The sequence below is a fragment of the Pan troglodytes genome, chromosome 6, assembly GCF_028858775.2.
Source record: "Pan troglodytes isolate AG18354 chromosome 6, NHGRI_mPanTro3-v2.0_pri, whole genome shotgun sequence".
Classification (NCBI taxonomy): domain Eukaryota; kingdom Metazoa; phylum Chordata; class Mammalia; order Primates; family Hominidae; genus Pan; species Pan troglodytes.
The window spans coordinates 8,024,918-8,044,664 of record NC_072404.2 but is presented as its reverse complement, the minus strand read 5'-3'; the positions used below and the strand labels follow the sequence as shown (position 1 = coordinate 8,044,664).

The 19,747-nt window shown below is 57.8% G+C and overlaps 1 protein-coding gene across 9 annotated transcripts in view; it reads left to right on the top strand.

The window, feature by feature from the left end:
* Positions 1-19,747, top strand: part of MAD1L1 (mitotic arrest deficient 1 like 1) — a 432,704-nt gene that overhangs the window by 158,239 nt on the left and 254,718 nt on the right. For 8 of the 9 annotated variants that reach the window (XM_518933.9, XM_003318210.6, XM_054687323.2 and 5 more), the window contains one exon: positions 10,552-10,696. In XM_518933.9, coding sequence (XP_518933.3) covers positions 10,552-10,696 — 145 coding nt within the window. Of the gene's footprint in view, positions 1-10,551; positions 10,697-12,505; positions 13,360-19,747 lie in introns of those variants that run through there. The other variant, XM_054687326.2, reaches the window with a different exon arrangement.

Here is a 19,747-nt window from a genome sequence, read left to right as displayed (position 1 = left end):
GTGGCTTCTCTTTTTTCTCAAAGTCAGAGCTGGAGGGCATGGGGCGGTTGTTTAGTAGAGCCTGGGGAGGTGACTTGCCCCCTTGTCTCTGCAGTTCTCATTTCCTAGTCTCCAGCAGCCTGGGGCGGAAGTGAATTTATGGTCTCCCTGTGGCCACGCTTGCCGGGGCTCCCCACCCAGCATTTGGAGGAGCCCTGCCCAGGCGATTACAGGTTGGTAGCTGATCAGCTAAACTGGATTATTCATTACGGTTGGGAGTGAATTGAAATTGCAAAGGGCAATTTTCCTTCTCACATTTCAAGGTCAGATGAGAGTATTTGCCGTGTGGCCTCTGTTTATCTGGGAATGCAAATTGAATTTGGTGATTCCAGTTGATGAGATGTTGGGAACAGAGCGTTCATCAGAGGCAGAGTCGGGGAGAAGTGACCGGGAGGCCAGGCTGCAGCTTCAGAGCCTGCTCCCCTGGCCGTTCCTTTGATTGGTAATTATTTCAGCCTTTGCTCTTCTCATTCTCTGGTTTTGTTTCCGCTGTTTGGATTTTTATTTTTTCAGAAAAATGTGTATTGACACTTGGAGGCATTTAAGATTGGGATTAGATAGAGTAAATAACAACAGCTGCGTGCCACGCTGAGCCCGACGTCCTGGGGCGCCTGCCCTCTCGGAGTCCCAGCCCCTTCCGAGTCTGAACCTGCCCCCCAGGGAGGAGGGCCTGCCCCTCTCTTTCACCTGCAAGTGCCCACCTGTGCCACTGAGTGCGGCTGCCCGGCCCCAACCTCATGACGGTGTGGGGGCTGAGCTGGCCACGTGGACTTGAACCCGAGTCTTCAGCGAGGCATTCACGCCCTCCCAACCGCTGGCTCGGCCAAGCCCCTGCACTTGCCCTCTTCCTGAGAGACACATGGAACGTGTCACCTGTGTGGCAGTGCTGTTGCTTGGCCCGACTGGGGCATCTCCCCCCAGCCCTATGGGGGTGCTCAAGGCACGGCCCTGGAGACCCTAGAGGTCAGTACAGTGGTGTCCTGGGGGACACGGTGGCTTCTGAGCCCCTTTGTCCTCAGGGATGTGGGGACTGGGGCCGGTGCTGCTGCTGTCCTCCCAGATTCTGGTGGAGATTTGAACCCAAGTCCTCAGGGAGGCATGCCACCTCTGAGCCCCTTCCTCCTCAGGGATGTGGGGTGGGGGCGGCGCTGCTGCTTTCCTCCCAGATTCTGGTGCAGACTAAACGAGGTCATGTACCCAGGAGCACCCCCTGCAGCCGAAAGCTGCTCGGGCGAGAGCGGGAAACTGCTCAGGAGTCTCGGCCTCCGAGTTCAGACATGGAGGGGCCCTGGCCGCCAGCCTCCTCTGCTTTCTTCTTCAGTCCTGGGTAGATGAGAAGCATAAACTCTGATCTGAATCTCCAGCAGCTCCTGATCATGGAGCATCTCCTGGCTCAGCCGCGGAGGCCCCGTGAGCATGGGGCAGGGGAGGAACTGGGACCTCTTGATGCTCTCGTGCTTCACGACGGACGCACGCGTCTGATCCAGTCCTCCCCTGCCCATTCGCAGCGAGGGGCCTGGTGGCCTCAGTTCCATCCAAGAGGAAGGAGAAGGCCAGAGGTGGATGGAGCGCTCAGAGCCTCCGGATAGTGGGGTGACGTGGGGGATCCTGCGGGTAGGCGGGACCCTCTCAACCCTGTAGGTCCCAGGGCAGTTGTTTCCCTGCCTCTCTGCAGAGGCAGCTATTGATTCCCATTCTCAGGTGGCTCCTCAGATACACAGGGAGCCTGCGTCTGTCGTGCCGGTCTCCAGGCCGGAGCTGGGGGCTTCGATGGCAGAGACGGCTCCTCTCTGTGGTGAGTGGGGGCCCTTCCCCGGTGTTCCCTCTTAGCAAGGAGCAAATGTGGATGCCTGAACATGCGCAGTGTTGCTTCTGCCCTGTCTGGGAACCCTGGCCTTCCAGGAGAGTATTTCTGAAACCAGTTCGTGCTCCATTTAAAATTTTGCCTCTAGATCCAGGCTGCTGCGAGGCTCCCCGACGGGCGCCTGTGAACACAGCTCTGTGTACAGTTCTTGTGACTGGAGGACGAGCACGTGTGGTTTGGGAGGTTGTTCTGTCCAGTGATATCCTCTTTCAGAACCTGTGGGTGCTTCCGGAGCAGAGCAGGGCAGGCTGTCCACTGGGGCTGGAGCCTGTCCTCTGCTCCCTGCTAGCCTCCTGGATCCTTGTCTCCTGCTCCCGAGCGCCTCCTGCAGAACGGCACTGCTTTTTGTCTCGTGTACCTGCTCCAGGCCACCAGTTAGAGTTCGCTGCTCCCCGCTGGGTCGCAGCCCTCCCAACCCCTGGCTCAGCCAAGCCCCTGCACTTGCTCTCTTCCTGAGAGACACATGGAACGTGTCACCTGTGTGGCAGTGCCGTTGCTTGGCCCAACTGGGGCGTCTCCCCCCAGCCCTATGGGGGTGCTCAAGGCATGGCCCTGGAGACCCTGGAGGTCAGTACAGTGGTGTCCTGGGGAACACGGTGGCTTCATGCTCATGACTCAGTCGCTCAAGGCTTGAATTTACTCATCTGTAAAATCGAGATGATTAAAAATCATACTTGTGGGTGGGTCTTGATCTATGTTCCTCAGATAGCTAAGAATAAAGGTGCTTTTAGAGATTTTGCCAAGGTTCGAATACAATTTTATTAATATTTTCCTAGTTTCATGCCAGACGTCATCACTGAAGATCACCGTGCATGCGGCTGTGTTTACATCTTAACCCTTGAGGCCACTGGCAGGCTCACTGTGCTGCGAGCTCACCATGTCGTAACCATCTCGGGCTCACCGTGCCGCGGGCTCACCAAGTCGTAACTCTGTCTCGGGCTCACCATGCCGCGGGCTCACCAAGTCGTAACTCTGTCTCGGGCTCACCATGCCGCGGGCTCACCAAGTCGTAACTCTGTCTCGGGCTCACCGTGCCGTGAGCTCACTGTGTCATAACCGTCTCGGGCTCACCATGCTGCAGGCTCACCGTGCCGCGGGCTCACTGTGCCATAACTGTCTCGGGCTGACCATGCTGTGGGCTCACTATGTCGTAACCCTGTCTTGGGCTCACCGTGCCACGGGCTCACCATGTTGTAACCGTCTCAGGCTGACCGTGCTGCGGGCTCATCGTGTCGTAACCATCTCAGGCTCACTGTGCCGTGAGCTCACCATGTCGTAACCGTCTTGGGCTCACCGTGTTGCGGGCTCACCGAGTCGTAACCCTGTCTCAGGGTCACCGTGCCATGTGCTTGCTGTGTCATACCTGTATCTCGGGCTCACTGTGCTGCAGGCTAACTGTGCTGTGGGCTCACTGTGTCATAACCGTGTCGGGGCAGTCATCAGCCCGGAAGCCTCGGTGTGACTCCATGCCCATGTGTGAACAGTGTGTCTGGGCGTTATGGGTTAGGAGACCGTCTGTGTTCGGGCTCACTTAACAAAGTACCATAGTCGGGGATCTGAACAGATGTCCGTTTCTCACAGCTGTGGAGCTGAGGAGTGCAGGATGGCAGTGCCGGGTCTGAGGAGGGCTCTCTTCCTGGTTTGCAGATGACCAGCCCCTGTCCTCACAGGGCAGAGGGAGAGGACTCGAGCTTTGTGCTGCTTACAACTTGCGCATCCCATCGGGAGCACTCCGCCCTCAGGACCAAATGCCCTCTCAGGGGCCCCCGTTTGGTCACCATCACATTGGGGATCTGGGTTTTCACAGGTGAACTTGGGACGACACAGGCATTCTGTGCACTGCCCAAAACGTGCTGGTTTTGCCCTGGGCCCGGGCGTGGCTGTGGAGGCGTCTTCATACCCTGTGGATCCACACGCCGGGCACCACTCAGCCTTGTGACTGAGGCAGGAACAGCGACCTCCTACCATCCCAAGGGTCGGATCAGGTCCCGGGAGCACACGACTGCTTCGCCTTGGACCCCAGCACCACCTGTCCTGGCCTCTCTCAGAGCCTGTCTCCCGCGGTGGCCACGCCGTGGGCTCCTGTGCTCCAGAGCCCCATGGTTTCTGGGGAGAGTCCAGTGATGCCTGTTTGTGCGATGCCTGCCCTTGCCTTGGCGGGTGCTCACAGTGGGCTGGGACTTGGGAGAAGGTAGACAAAGAGTGTGTGGGAGGAATGGGTCGTGCGTGGAAGAGCTGGCTCAGCAGTGTCTTGAGGAAGGTCGTTAAAATGTCTCCTGCCGCTTTGGGATACATTGTGTCCTTTCATTGTTCCTTGAAAGTCGGTATTCTTAGGCCGGGAGTTTCTGATGAAGATCACATTAAAGTGGCCGGCAGTGGCTGGTCACAGCGCAGATGGATGCTCAAAAGCTCAGAGCTTGTTCTTTGAGTAGAGGCTGGCTCAGAGAGCCATTGATTGATAAACATGCCCGGCTTCTCCTTGAGGAACTAAGAACTTCATTCTGAACTCCCAGAGACTCACGGAAATGCCAGTGACCTCAGAGTTCAGCCCAAGCATGGAACTAGAGGCTTAATTTTTTATGAGTTTTCTCTTCTGTACCTCAGAAGAAAGGCCGGGATTGAACAGAGAGAACATCCCCAACAGGGGAGAGCCCGCCGACGCTGGTGCCGCTGTGGCTCAGCTTGCTGGGGTCCCGGTGCCCTGCAGGGCCTGAGGGGTGGGAGGCAGAGGCCATCTTGCCGGAGCGCCTCTACCTGCACGCTGGGGTGGGCAGCACCACTTGTTGGCGGTGTCTGAAACGCTAGATGGGGGGCCTTTAGGCTGCACTCTGGGGCCGTCCACTTTGTGCCGGCCCTTCCTGCACCTCCAGGGCTTGGCTCCTAATTGCCACTTCCTCGGGTCCTCAGGACAGGGCTGCCTCTGCTGGACCTTCCCCTCCTCTCGAGACGCCGGCACCTCATGGACACACGCCAGCCCGCTCCTTGCCCTCCTGCCCCTCTGGCTCAACCCGCTCTCCAAGTCCCGTGCAGAGGCCGTTCCTGGTTTGCTCGTCCTCTTCTGACCTTGCCCATTGCTGCCGGTTGGCCCAACCTCGGGCCCACTGGGCTGACCACGAATGAGCACGCCAGCTGCCCATCGGAAGCGTCCCTGGCTCTGACACCGCCTGTCTCTGACACCACAGGCTGTCCCGCCACCCCTCCCCGAGGGCCCCCCCAGCCTCCGGTTTCCCCTCCAGTGTCAGGAGGCACCTGCTTGCTGGTTTGCTGATGGCCTGTCTTCTGCCCATCGTGGTTACTGAGTTGTTGCCTCGCAGCTCCACACTCCCTTCTCTGAGCCCTACTTTGCGGTGCCAGGGCTGCAGCCCACACCTGCGCTTCGCCAGGGAGTGCCTGTCCTGGGGGCGCTGGAGAGGGCCCGGGGCCAGCCTGCAGGCAAGTGGGGCAGCTTTTTAGCCGCTGGCCTTGCCCCCTCCCAGCAGCCTGCCAGCCTGCAGATTCCGTAGCGCCTAGAGGTGCCAGCTCCATGGGCTGCTGCCCTGTTCTCAGAGGCCTGGGTCCAGGCCCTCCAGGGTCCCCATGCAGACACCAGCACAGCCTCCCTCAGCAGCCTCAGTTCCTGTTCCATGGGGCCCATCTCTGAGTGTCTACATTTTAATGATGTCAGCCTCTGCCCCGTGTTCCCACAGCCCAAGGGCTGGGAGCTGCTTCCTGAAGTCACTGCGTCCTTGGCGCCTGAGGGTCTTCCTCCTGCTCTCGGTGACCTCAGTACCTGCACCCACCGTGAGATTCTCTGCTCATGCCGCACGCGTGGCTTCTTTGCCTGAGATTCCCACCCCAGTAGAATGGAGGCCCAGCGAGCCCAGGCTGGCTGCGGTGTTCCGTGCTGCCATCTCTGCTGCCTGGAACGGCATGTGGCCGTCCTCACCCACATCCCGTGTGCTGAACGGACTGGGTAGACTCGCCTGCCAGTCAGGTGTGAGTGGCAAACATCCCGGACATGGTTCTTGGCGAGCATTCCACAGTGTCGTCTCCTTGTCACGTCTTGGTGTTGGATTTTTACAGTCTAGTTCTGTTGTTCAGAAGATTTCAGTGTCAGCCATCAGGCCTTGGGGATGTGGCCCTGATGACGCAGGCCCGAGTGCCTGCACCTGGACGGTCCTGGAGTGGGTGTCTCTCTGCTGCCCATGCCGTCCCTCAGCCGGGAATGTTTGTTGCTCTGGTTCACTTCTCCCGTCTCCGTTCATGATGTGGATTTCACTGCCAGGAAGGAGAGGTTTGCTTCACAACCTGGCGGATGAGCTTTTCCAGCCTGGGCTCAGCCCCACGCCCCTATGCCTCTGTCTACCCTCTGGGGTGCTGTGGAACACACGCTTCACGCTACATCCTGCAGCCACTGCATTTCCTCAGACCGGGTCTGTAAGGAAGCCCAGGTTCAGCTGCTCGATGCTTGACAGCCAGACATGAGAGGCGAGAGTGGCGGAGGAAGAGCAGGCGTATTCGGGGAGCCAGCGGATCGGGGAGATGGTGACCTACAGTCACAAAGACCATCTGAAGTCAGTACAGATCCCGGGCTCTAGTTATGCTAAGGGTAGGGGCAAGAGGAGGGGGTTGGGTCCAAGAGGTGACTGACGATCGTAGAGATCTGGGTGCCAGCAAGGGTCCAAGGGGTCGGGAACTGCTCTGTCCTTGGCCAGGCCACAGCACTCCTGCAGATCTTTAACAAAGCCTAGTTAGCTGTTTCCACACTTCCCCTTTGATCCCAGAGTGAGTTTTTGCATTATTACTCTTTGCTATTTTTGCATTATTATCTCAGTACTCTAAAAGCTAGGAGTACGTAAAGACCCTTTAAGCAGTGGCGGAGGGATATGCTAGTTCTGCTGAGCCACTGTTACAGGCCGAGGGCCGGGCTTGGGGCGCCTCGGTGCCTGCCGTCCTGCCTCACTGAGGCGGCCTAGGCTGCAGAGAGTGGGATGTGGGCCTGAGGGAAGCAGCTCAGGCCACATCCAGTTCCTGGGACCCAGTCTTGGCCCCTGGCTCTATTACACTGAGCCCTGGTCCTCAAGTGCCGGGAGCCTGGGCTCTGAAGCAAGACAGCCACTGTCCTGTGGGTGTGCGTTACTCACATCTGCTCTGCGTGGCGGGGGGACTCCAGCCCCACATGTGCCCCCTCATAGATGTGAGCGCACCCTCACTCAGGATGCAGGGTGTGGGTTTGCTGGGCCCCCTTCAAGGCTGCCCAGCCATCCTGTGCTGAGCTGACGGTGCTTCCCAGCGCAGCCCCTCACCCTTCTCTCTGGCCAGATGCCTGTGCTGTGCCTGTCACCTGAAAGACAGCACCTGTCACATTCTTGCCTTTGCACATTCTGGCTTTGAAGCAGAGTACAGGGAATGGTGGTGTTCTTCTAGTTAAATGACCACACGGAGCCGCGATTTAAAGCACTTGTGAACTTTTCCACCTGAATTCAGTGATTCAAGAGTAGATTTTACAGCCCTTGACTATGAAATTGGCCCATGAGTAGTTTAAAATTGAACTGGATCCCAAAGTAGCCTCATAATATGTGTTTCCCATGAGCTTTGTGCCTGCTTTTTATTTTGTCTTGCGTTTTTGGTTATGGAGCGCCTGGAGGGGGCAGGGGGGCCACTGGCCAGTGCTGCACCTGGGGCCAGTGTCAGCATAGGGCTTTCCCAGGCGGCTGATGGGATAGGAAAGACTCAGAACGGTTTCCTCTGCTCTCACGTCGCAGCAGTCGACACAGAAGACTCTGACCAGATGTGGGGTGTTTCCCCACCCACCAAGCAAGCAGTTGGTTCTGCCTGGGACACCAGCCGTTCAGCTCAGTCTCACTCAGTTCTGTTCTGACACTGTCTACCTGGAGGTGCTGTCAGACCCTGGGTGAGGGCTCAGTCCCCACCTTCTGGTGCTGGTCGCGAGCCGCAGGTGTGCTTCTGACCGGCCAGCTGTAAATTGGGGTTCCTACCACCCAGTTGGGATTCCCCTTGGGTTTGATTAATTTGCTGGAGTGTCTCACAGAACTCAAGGAAACGTATGTTTACCAGTTTATTATAAAGCTTACTGCGAAGGATGCAGATGAATGGATGCGCAGGGTGAGATGTGGGGGAAGGGTGCAGAGCTTCCATGCCCTCCCCACCCTCCAGGAACAGTGGAAGCTCTCCCAGTTCCCGTGAGAAGCCTTTGGGTTTTGATGGAGGCCACCACCCTCCAGGAACAGTGAAAGTGCTCCCTGCTCCGGTGAGAAACCTTTGGGTTTTGATGGAGGCCTGGTCAGGCGGACATCATTGACTCCGCCCCTGCTCATTGGTGAACCACTCAGCCTTCAGCCCCTCTCCTTCCCCAGCTTAGGGGTGGGGCTGAAGTCCCGAGCCTCTAGTCCGGCCTCGATCTTCCTGGTGTCCCGCCCCATCCTGCAGCTGCCCAGGGGCTGCAGCCACCGTCAGTCATTGGCACATGGAAGGCCTCAGTCGGGAAAGCCCGAGGGTTTTAGGAGCTGTGTTCTGGTAGATGGGTTGACGATCAGATACATATTTCACAAGATCACACGCGGCTGAAATGAGACGCCCGCGTCCTGGATGCCAGTACATTGGCCCCAGTCTGTGGGCTTGTGCAGCTTCTGCTGGGGCCAGCTGAGGGTGGCCAGGTTGGGGTTCCCGCCGTGCTTGGCTGGGTCAGGACCGCCACCAAGTCCCTTCTGACGTTCTGTGAGTGTTGGATTCACATTCACTTTCAACTTATCCTTTATTTCAAGACTTCTACTAAGTTACAGTTAAAAACCCCGTATTCACTTCACTCAAACATGAGTCCAGTGGAGACCACCGCCCAAGAAAGTGCCATCCCCCCAGCCCCGGGATGAAGCTTTCCCTTCCCCAAACCACCGCTCAAGAAAGCACCATCCACCAGCCCTGGGATGAAGCTTTCCCTTCCCCAAACTACCTCCCAAGAAAGCGCCATCCACCAGCCCTGGGATGAAGCTTTCCCTTCCCCAAACCACCGCCGAAGAAAGCACCATTCACCAGCCCCGGGATGAAGCTTTCCCTTCCCCAAACCACTGCCCAAGAAAGTGCCATCTGTCAGTCCAGGGATGAAGCTTTTCCTCAAGTCATGCAACTAAGGCCGAGCAGAAGCAATCAATGGCTGGGAAGGTGTGAACGTGAGGGTGGAGGTCATGGCCCCATCCCACATTCCTGTTTCCAAACAGCCTCCTGGCTCTCCCTGATGGTCGCCTCACAGGACTGTGGTCCCTGTTAGCTTTTCTCTATCCCAGTGCTGTGTTTTATTTCCTTGAGATTTAGTTAAGATTTCCTTTGGAAAGAAGTTTGTGGTACTCAATACAGTCGTGTGCAGCTCCCGTGTTCCAGCGCCGTTCCACTCTGCGCCTGCCCTGGGCTGTCTGAGTGGGGATGGGCCCTCCCTCCGCGGACTCGCACCCACCCCGGGGTGGCCTCTCTTCTTTCCTGGCTGTGTCCTTTCCTGGGAGAGCTCTCGTACCTCACTGTGGAGTCCTGACTCTCCTCCTGTCGGGCGGCCTCTCATCTCTCCTGGCTGTGTCCCTTCCTGGGAGCACCTGTGTGCCCGGCTGTCCCATGTGGGAGGTGGAGTCCTGACTCACCCTCTCCCTGGGACAGCCTCTCCTCTCTGCGCCTCACTGTGCCCTTCCTGGGAGCCCCTCCCGTGAGGAGGTGGAGTCCTGGGGTTCCCGGAATCACAGAATGCCGTTGCATCATGGGTGGGTTCTGCAGTCAGGGTCAGTGGACGCTGTCATTTGTCCGGTCCCAAGTCAGCTCCTGAAGGACAGAGAGAGAGGGGCAAGATCCAAACCCCTGAGGCCTGTTACTGCCAGGCCACGAACTCGGAAGCTCACCAAGAGTGGTTGGGAGCCACCAAAGGCTTAAAAATCGCATGACCCAGCCCCTCTCTGCTGTCTGAGGAGACAGCTTGGTGCCCAGTGGCAGAGGGGTCTAGTGAGAGCCATTGGGAGGCTATTGTGGTAACGTAGGTGACAGGCAACGAGCACAGGGACTGAGGCAGTGGCTGTGGGGACCACGCAGGGAAAAGGGAGGTTTCAAAAGCGGAATTGAAAGGAACCATCAGCCACCCGAAGGGGCGGACAGGGAGAGGCCTCTTGGGCAGCCTGGAGTTGGCCCTGCCTCTGGCGTCGGCCCACAGGAGGCCTCTCGGGTTCCCAGTGCTTAGCGCCAGGCTGGGCTTTCAACCTCGCAGAATGTTTTTAGAACAGGCCCCCCCCACCAGGCGCCCGGCGCTTGCTTCCCCGCACCACGCTGCACATCTGCGGTGATTCAGAGGGGAAGCGCTGGCTCTGCAATCTTGCTCATTCAGAAGTCCCGTCTCCTGAAGGGCTGCGTCGCCGACAATTTTTCCCATTGTGTGTGGAGTTGAGCTCCCTTCCCCCTCCCTGCCGTGTTCTGGGATCACCCTGGAAGTCTATTTGAAATCCAGAAACTCCTGAAAGGCCTTAAGTAGCTATTCAGCAGTGCGGAAATGGCAGTGAGGGGGTTGCACGTGCAGCTCTATTTTAGGATGTCCTGGTGGGCTCGTTCCTGGGGTGGGGCGGGGCGTGGTGGGGTGGTCACCCCAGGCTTCATTGCTTTGCCCTCTTGTCTCTCCCGTGCAGCGCCCGGGGGCTGGAGAAGGCCAGGCAGCAGCTGCAGGAGGAGCTCCGGCAGGTCAGCGGCCAGCTGTTGGAGGAGAGGAAGAAGCGCGAGACCCACGAGGCGCTGGCCCGGAGGCTCCAGAAACGGGTCCTGCTGCTCACCAAGGTGATGTATGCTCTTACATCTTGATCAGAGTCGCAGGGAGCTGCGGGTCAGTGCACACCTGGTCAGGCGGATCTCACTGTGGAGGCAGGAGTGCTGCAGCCGGGTCAGGGTTGGCACTTTGGCCCTGGGTTGCCAGGAGGGTTCTGGGAATGCCAGAGAGTGCTCAGCCCCGGTGCTCCCTGTGGGACTCTCTGGGCCTGCTGCGCGCCCCACCCTTTTCGGTTCCTCTAGCATCTCAGTGTCCACCCCTGGCCTGGTGCTGAGCTCTGGAGAGGGTTCCCTGTCACTGCGGACCCCCTGCAGGCTCCCACGTGCCTTGCAGTCAGCACCCTCATGCTTTGCCATCCAGTGATGCCATTTACACTGTGTGGGTCTTGGCCTGGGCTTAGGATGAAGGCTGTCACCTGCTTCCAGGTGTGCCCCAGCCGCACCTGTGGGTGGCTCCATGGCCCGACTCTAAGCCTCAGTGCCTGCGGGGGTTCTGATGTCTGGCACCGTGAGCAGAGGTCGCTGGAGCGTGAAAGACGGTTTTTGTGAGTTCTGTTTAAAATGTTCCTTGGGCACTGAAATTTCAGAAGACAAGGCGGGAAAGAAGTCAGTCTGTCCCCAGATGCTCTCTGGGCCAGGGCGGGTGTCCAGTTTGCTGGGCGGAGACTCCCCCTGCCTGCCTCCAGCTAGTGCTGAGTGGGCGGAGGGCTGTGCCACCCTGGCCCAGGATGCATGCTGCACCTGTCAAGTACTGGGAGTTGTGCCTCATGGATGTTTACCTGTTCTTGATCGTTTTTGATGAAAACCAAGGCTCTTTGCTGCTGCGACCTCTTGGTTGTGGAGCTTTTAGAAAATGAGTAACATTTCCGTTCCAAAGATGCTGTTTTACAGCTTCTCCAGCTCGCTCCTGGGCGGCTCCATGCTGTCTCCTAAAGGAAAAGTTCACATGGGCCTAGGTCCCTCGGGCACTGACTGTGTGGGCACCCAGAACACAGGCTGAGCTGGCCCCTGTGCATAGCTCAGATGCTGACCCCAAAGCCCTGGCTTTGCAGGTGCACCCCAGACAGGGGACACTCCAAAATGTTCTCACATGGCTTTTCAGCCGGAGCTGTCTGCTGCCTCTGGCAGAGGGGACACCCAGCCCTGCTGCATGGTTAGGCACGGTACGTTTCTGTGGAGCAAGCTCTCGACCTTCCTCCGTGTTCCCTTCTCTTCCACACCGTGTCTGCTAGTGTGTGAGCTTCTAAGCAAGATGCGTGAGGTGCACGTGGCGTGGATGTGTGGGCACAGCCCTTGGAGGATTCGCTCTTCTAGCGGGGCCAGGCAGTGGCACCAGACCAGCACCTCAACAGAGGTGGACGCCGTGGTGATGCCACAGAAGGGCTTTTCTCAGGAGGTGGCATTCCTGTGGGGACCCAAGAATTTCCCCTTTGTGAAAGTGTGTGTGGAGAACCACGGCGGAGGGAGAGAAGGCAGCTCATCACAAAGCGCTGCTGCAGTCACCTCGAGGCCTGGAGCAGGAGGAGACAGCGGCTTGGGCCCACAGGCCACAGCACGCGGGCTGACCACTGCAGGGGTTCGGGCAAGTGCAGCCCGACCCTGCCGCTGAGGAGAGGCCCGGGAAGCAGAGGGGGCGAGACTGTGTTCTTTCAGAGTGGCGGGACACCTTAGCTCGGTGATCTTTGGGTGCGTGATGACGTGCTGTGGTCCCGTGATGCTGGAAGCTCAGAGCTTCCTGGGGGAGGAAGAGTGGGAGGGCTGGGCTGGGAGCTGGGCCTTTCTCTGGGATCTCAGATGTCCCTCATTCTCTCTGGGTCTCAGTTCTCCTTTCTGCTAAACTTTGGGCTCAGGCCTGATGACCCTGGGTGCCTGCGAACGTGGCCTGATGACCCCGGGTGCCTGCGAACGTGGCCTGATGACCCCGGGTGCCTGCGAACGTGGCCTGATGACCCCGGGTGCCTGCGAACGTGGCCTGATGACCCCGGGTGCCTGCGAACGTGCTGTGTTCGGGTGGCGCCCCCTTGAGTGCACCTTGTTGTTGGGCCCAGTCCCCGATTCTGGGTCGGGGCTGGGGAGTGACATCGGCCCACACTGGCCAGGCGGGCAGCACTTTGGGTTGGTCCTACGTGCGTGGCCTGGGTCTTGGCCTGGGCTACAAGTGTGGCCCCCACAGGAGGGCAGCCCCGCCCAGCCTCGGCTGAGGCTCATCCCTTGGGAACCTCCTGGTTTCTTAAGTGAGGCCAGCGGTTGGAAGCTGATGGGAAGAGTTCCCTTTACAGGTCACGTGTGGGCCTGAGTGTTCTTGTGTGCTGGGTCTGGCCTGCAGCCTGACGTTCTGTGACCCACGCGACACTGGTGCTGCTGCCCACACCCTCTTAGTGCCAGGGCTCCCGGCCGTGATGAGGAGTTACATGCAGTCACTGGATGTCTGGTGTGGTTTTCATCCCTGTGGGGCTCCCTCATGGTCTAGTGGAGCCCCGCAGCCTCCTGGGAAGTCTGTGCCCGGCTTCCTTCCTGCCGTTGCTCTTTGATGGCCACCCCGGCCCGCTCAGGGCAGGAAGTTTCTGTTCTTCTCTGCTCTGCTTTGCAGGTGGAGAGCCTCTGGCACTTTCTGGCCTGCGCCAGCCTCACCCCGACCCTGCTGTGCTCGCGGCCTGCTCTGTGTTAGCAAGAAGGTGGGTATTGATCGCCGGGCATGGACTGGTTGTTTATCCTGATGAAGGATCGATCCCAGTCGCCCGTGTAGCCCCAGGCCAGGGATGCAGGATCCGTCCAGCCAGCCGTGATGAAGCTGTTCACTCAGCCATCTGGAGGGAGCGGCGTGCCTGCTGCTCTGGGTCTGTGTGCCTTGGTGTCGGCCAGTGCCCACCTCAGCTCTGCATGGCAGCCCGCCCAGCTGGGGTGGTCGAGGAGCGCCTTCTCTCAAGGCACATCCGGGAGGGCTGCGAGCCTCCGGCTGGCGGGGGCTCTGGGCCTCTGCGTCCCATTGCAGGCTCTCCTTGTGTGCTTGACATTTTAGTACACGGTGCTTGGAGTGTGCGGTTTTATTTCGAGACCTTTATTAAGCGGCTCTAGTCTAAGGATTTAATTGTTACTGATAGCTAAGAGTATAATTACCTTGGTAAAATATCATGACTATTTTAAGCAGTTGAAAATTGGCTTCTGGAACTGGGTGAACACAAACCATTTTCCTGTTTGAAATGAGCCGTTTCTCCAGTGCCCCAAGCTTCCGCAGTATGGCTGCAGAGTCTTGTTTCTGGAATATCAGTGATACAAGCTTACTTTTAGCAAGAAACTTTTCAAATGACAGAAAAGCCTCCGCTTCCCACCCCCTGTTGTCTGCACTCCACCCTCCCGCCCTGTCTCACAGCAGATCAGTTACTGGAGGCCCCAGGCTGGGGGGGAACAGTTGACACTGGGTATCCAGCGGCGTCGGACTCACGTCGTGGCTGCTGAGCACAGACTGTGGTTGTCATGGTGACACCCTGCCCTGGGAACCCGCACACTGGGAAAGACAGATTTGTGTCTTCTGGAGTTGTTGAGGGTCTGAGTTTCGAGCTCTGGGCTGGGGCGTTGGGTCTGGGCTGGCTCAATGAGCACGTTCCTCGGCCACCTCCTCCGAAGCTGGGGTTGGTGACGACACACATTCCCCTCTCCCACGTCCTTCTCGCTGCCTGGGGCATCAGATCTGCCCACTCCCATAAAGTTCCTTTTGTCAATCAAAAAACCCTCCACAAACATTCCTGATGATCCACGGTCTCAAAACCAACGTGGCTGGGCCTGCTGTGGGATTGGGAGCGGATGAGCTTTAACAGGAGGGCTGGGACCCTGGACACGGCTGCCACCCTCAGCGATGGGAGAGTGTGGAGAGCTGGTGTCTGTATTCGCTGGGTGCAGTTTAGGCCAGATCCATCCAGGAGACAGCTGAAGGCAGATGGAGACTGGGCCCAGGAAGGCGGGGGCTGCTGCTGTTTAAGAAACAGTTAAATAGGGGGCAGAATGCAGGAAGTACAAGGGGGGACTCCTCAGAAGAGTTCCGTGTTCTTCCTGCCTCACATCCAGAAGAGAGTCCTGGAAGAAGCCTCTGTCCTCCCTGAGAACCTGCTGTCCTCCTGGAAGAAGCCTCTGCTCTCCCATGAGCAGCCGCTGTCCTCCCATGATCAGCCACTGTCCTCCTGGAAGAAGCCACCATCCTCCTGGAAGAAGCCTCTGTCCTCCCGGGAGAAGCCTCTGTCCTCCCTTGAGAACCTGCTGTCCTCCTGGAAGAAGCCTCTGCTCTCCCATGAGCAGCCGCTGTCCTCCTATGATCAGCCACTGTCCTCCTGGAAGAAGCCGCCATCCTCCCGGGAGAAGCCTCTGTCCTCCCTGAGAACCTGCTGTCCTCCTGGAAGAAGCCTCTGTCCTCCCGGGAGAAGCCTCTGTCCTCCCTTGAGAACCTGCTGTCCTCCTGGAAGAAGCCTCTGCTCTCCCATCAGCAGCCGCTGTCCTCCTATGATCAGCCACTGTCCTCCTGGAAGAAGCCTCTGTCCTCCCGGGAGAAGCCTCTGTCCTCCCTTGAGAACCTGCTGTCCTCCTGGAAGAAGCCTCTGCTCTCCCATGAGCAGCCGCTGTCCTCCTATGATCAGCCACTGTCCTCCTGGAAGAAGCCGCCATCCTCCCGGGAGAAGCCTCTGTCCTCCCTGAGAACCTGCTGTCCTCCTGGAAGAAGCCTCTGTCCTCCCGGGAGAAGCCTCTGTCCTCCCTTGAGAACCTGCTGTCCTCCTGGAAGAAGCCTCTGCTCTCCCATCAGCAGCCGCTGTCCTCCTATGATCAGCCACTGTCCTCCTGGAAGAAGCCGCCATCCTCCCGGGAGAAGCCTCTGTCCTCCCTGAGAACCTGCTGTCCTCCTGGAAGAAGCCTCTGCTCTCCCATCAGCAGCCGCTGTCCTCCTATGATCAGCCACTGTCCTCCTGGAAGAAGCCACCATCCTCCTGGAAGAAGCCTCTGTCCTCCCTGAGAACCTGCTGTCCTCCTGGAAGAAGCCTCTGTCCTCCCGGGAGAAGCCTCTGTCCTCCCTGAGAACCTGCTGTCCTCCTGGAAGAAGCCTCTGCTCTCCCATCAGCAGCCGCTGTCCTCCTATGATCAGCCACTGTCCTCCTGGAAGAAGCCACCATCCTCCTGGAAGAAGCCTCTGTCCTCCCATGAGCAGCCACCGTCCTCCCTGGAGAAGCCGCCATCCTTTGGGAGAAGCCACTGTCCTCCTAGGAGAAGCTGCTGTCCTGGGAGAAGCCTCCGTCCTGGGAGAAGCCGCCATATTCCTAGGAGAAGCTGCCATCCTCATCCTCCCAGGAGAGTCTGGCATCCTCTGGGAGAAGCCGCTGTCCTCCTGGGAGAAGCTGCCATATTCCTAGGAGAAGCTGCCATCCTCATCCTCCCAGGAGAATCTGGCATCCTCTGGGAGAAGCCGCTGTCCTCCTGGGAGAAGCTGCCATATTCCTGGGAGAAGCCACTGTCCTCCTAGGAGAAGCCTCTGTCCTCCCAGGAGAAGCCTCTGTCCTCCTGGAAGAAGCTGCCACATTCCCGGGAGAAGCCACTGTCCTCCCAGGAGAATCCTCTGTCCTCCGGGGAGAAGCCTCTGTCCTCTTCGGAGAAGCTGCTCTCTTCCTGCTATGTTCCTGGCCCAGAGGCAGCTCTTGTGAGCCTGAGCCATCCCAGCCTCTTACAGGGGCCAGAGCCGCTTCCTGAGGCCCCCTCTCCATGCTGTGGTGCCTTCCCGAGGGAATCTGGGGCAGGGGAGCCAGGCTTAGCTCAGGGACCCCTGCGCATTCTCAGTTGACTCTGCCAGGGCCTCCTTTCTTCTTGGGGGTCGTTTCTGTGCCCAGGATGCTGTGCTGGAGTCTCCCATGCCCTTTCTGGTGGAGGGCCCGCCTGGATATTGGTGTTGATTGTCTTGAAGACATGTTGCTCTTCGTGTCCTGTGTATTCACTCGGCTGCCTGAGGCTGGGCTCCTGTGTGCTCCCTCGCCAGGGGGTTGCTGGGCTGCATCCCCAGCCTCCTTGGATTCAGTGTCTCGGCAGGGTCAGCCGCGAGGCCAGGCCCAGAACAGGACATGCGTGTTCCTTGCTGAAGCTCAGTGTCATCTACGGAGCCCGCCTGCTACAGGAGAGGCTCCAGGCCCCCTTCTGGTCCATCCTAGGAAGGCAGTGCAGTCCTCGCTGGGATTCTCCCGGGCCTGGGGTTTGAGGAGGCCCCTCCATTTCCTCCTGACTGTGTCTCTTCTCCTCTGCAGGATTGTGTGTGCTGAGGGCAGAGCGAGGGAGGCTGGCTGCCCCGAGGGAGCTGAGGCCACAGGTGCTCAGGGTCAGAGTGGCCCGTGGATCGTGAAGGAATGTGTTCTGGCGGCCGCACCCTGGCCACGACAAAGGCGGGTGTGGTGCCCACGGGAAGAGGGCAGGGCCTCGCTGGCACCGTGCCCGGGCTGCGCAGCGATTTAGAAATGGGCCCACGTTGCTGCAGTGTTTTTATTTTTGAACAGGTTATTTTCATCTCTCCTGGAATAGCACGGTGGAGACACACCTGATGCATGTGTTTGCTCCCATAGGACGTGCGGGTGGAAGGGACATGGAGCAGAGGCAAGCGCTGTTGTTTATTTTGTGTTCATACAGCTTGGGCAGCTTCCACTTTGGAGCCCACCCCAACAAGGTTAACGTAGCTCATGCCTGTCCCAGCCACAGACAAGGCCGCTGTTCCTCCAGCTGAGTGCCACTTCAAGTCGCTGGCTTGCCTTTATGTCAAAGCCCTGATCTCCCCTGATGGTGTCTGTTTAAGTCCTGGGATCCGGCACAGCCTGGAGTGAGGACGCGGAGCCAGGGACTCCCAGGGGCCCAGGACTCTGCCCACTCTTGGATCAGAGAGCAAGATTTTGGCGCAGTGAGGTCCCGCCCACCCCACGTCCAGTCTTTCTTTTCACTGTTCTCGTGAAACACATTGCGTGTGCAAAGATCATATAGAACATATACATACAGCTCGAAGAATACAGCAAGTTCCCGTGTCTCAGTCCCAGTGTAAGAAACAGAACAGCCTCCGCTGTCAGACGGAACCGTGCTCTAAACGTAGAGCAGTCCCTTCCCTCATTTTTCTTTCTAGTTTAATTGTGTGTATATGTTTAAACGTTGCTCCGCTTTTCCCACTTTTATGTTTTCTGTACATAGAGCCACGCTTCTGTGGCTTCTCTTTGTTTTTATCTTAGCGTTATCCTTTTGACCTTCGTCCCTGGGAATGCAGCGTGTTCCTTTTTGCTGCAGTTGTGATGCTGTGTGCAGGGAGTGGGTCACGGTTTAGTGACCTGACGTGTGAGGTGTTCCAGTTTTGCCTTCATGCGGTGGGTGCTGCACAGTGGGTGTGGCTCAGCCCCACCTCGGGAGGCTTGTTCTCAGTAGTCTCCGTGTTGAAGTTCAGTGTGCACAAATTACAGACCCAGGACAGACTCTAGAAGAGCAGGTAGTTAGCAACCCCAGCAAGACCCTCGTGCCTGGTTCCAGCCGCTCCCTCAGCTCCAGGGCAAGCGCCTCCTGACTTCACTTCCCTGTTTTTTTTTGTTTGAGACAGAGTCTCTCTTTGTTGCCCAGGCTGGAGTGCAGTCGCGTGATCTCGGCTCACTGCAGCCTCCGCCTCCCAGGTTCAAGCAATTCTCTTGCCTCAGCCTCTCGAGTAGCTGGGATTATAGGTGTGCGTCACCACACCAGGCTAATTTTTGTATTTTTAGTAAAGACAGGGTTTCACCATGTTGGCCAGGTTGGTCTCGAACTCCTGACCTCGTGATCCCCCTACTTCGGCCTCCCAATCCCAAAGTGCTGGGATTACAGGTGTGAGCCACTGTGTCCGGCCTTCAATTCCCTGTTTTTTTTTTGTTGTTTTTTTTTGTCGTTGTTGTTTTTTGAAATGGAGTCTCGCTCTCTCACCCAGGCTGGAGTGCAGTGGCGCGATCTCAGCTCACTGCAACCTCCGTCTCCTGGGTTCAAGCCATTCTCTTGCCTCAGCCTCCCGAGGAGCTGGGATTTCAGGTGCCTGTCACTACACCCAGCTAATTTTTTTGTATTTTTGTAGAGACGGGGTTTCACCATGTTGGCCAGGCTGGTCCTGAACTCCTGACCTCAGGTGATCTGCCTGCCTCGGCCTCCCAAAGTGCTGGGATGACAGGCGTGAGCCACCGCGCCCGGCCCACTTCCCTGTTTTTAATCGTCACGTATCGGAATCACATACCTGTACTCTTTAGTCCCTGGCTTCCATTACACGTTATCTGTGTGAGAGTCATGTGTGTTGTGTATAGCTGAGATTTGTTGATTTTTCTTAATTATTCTGTTAAGTTTTCCATTGTATAAAAATACCACTTTTTAAAATACACTTGGCTGTACCCGACATCGGATGGTTTCCAGCATGGGGGTGTTGACTCTTGCTGACGTGGACGTTTTAACACGTGCATGACGTTTGGTGATCCCCTGGGTGCCCTTGCGGTGGGCATGCCCAGGTGTGGCATAGGGTCAGTTCCCGGGGCTGCCACCCCCGCCAGAGTTACTGTGCCAGGTGGCACTCCTGTTGGGGTATGGACGGTGCTGGTCCCTCCGGGTCCTCACCTCCGGCCTTTGGTTTTCTCCCTGGTGGGGGCCTGTACTCGAAAGCTGTTGTTCTTACTTTCCTGAGCCTTGGTGAAGCTGAGCTGCTTTTTACATGCTCACTGGCCGGTTAGACACCGACTCCTGGGGGCACCTGGACAGGCTTTCTGTTCCTACCCCTTTGGGCTTTTATTTTTATTTTATTTTATTTTAATTTTATTATTATTTTTTGAGACGGAGTCTCACTCTTTTGCCCAGGCTGGAGTGCAATGGCTCAATCTTGGCTCACTGCCACCTCCGCCTCCCGGGTTCAAGCAATTCTCCTGCCTCAGCCTCATGAGTAGCTGGGACTACAGGCACACGCCAGCACGCCCAGCTAAGTTTTGTATTTTTAGTAGAGACGGGGTCTCACCATGTTGGTTAGGTTGGTCTCGAACTCCTGACCTCGTGATCCGCCTGCCTCAGTCTTCC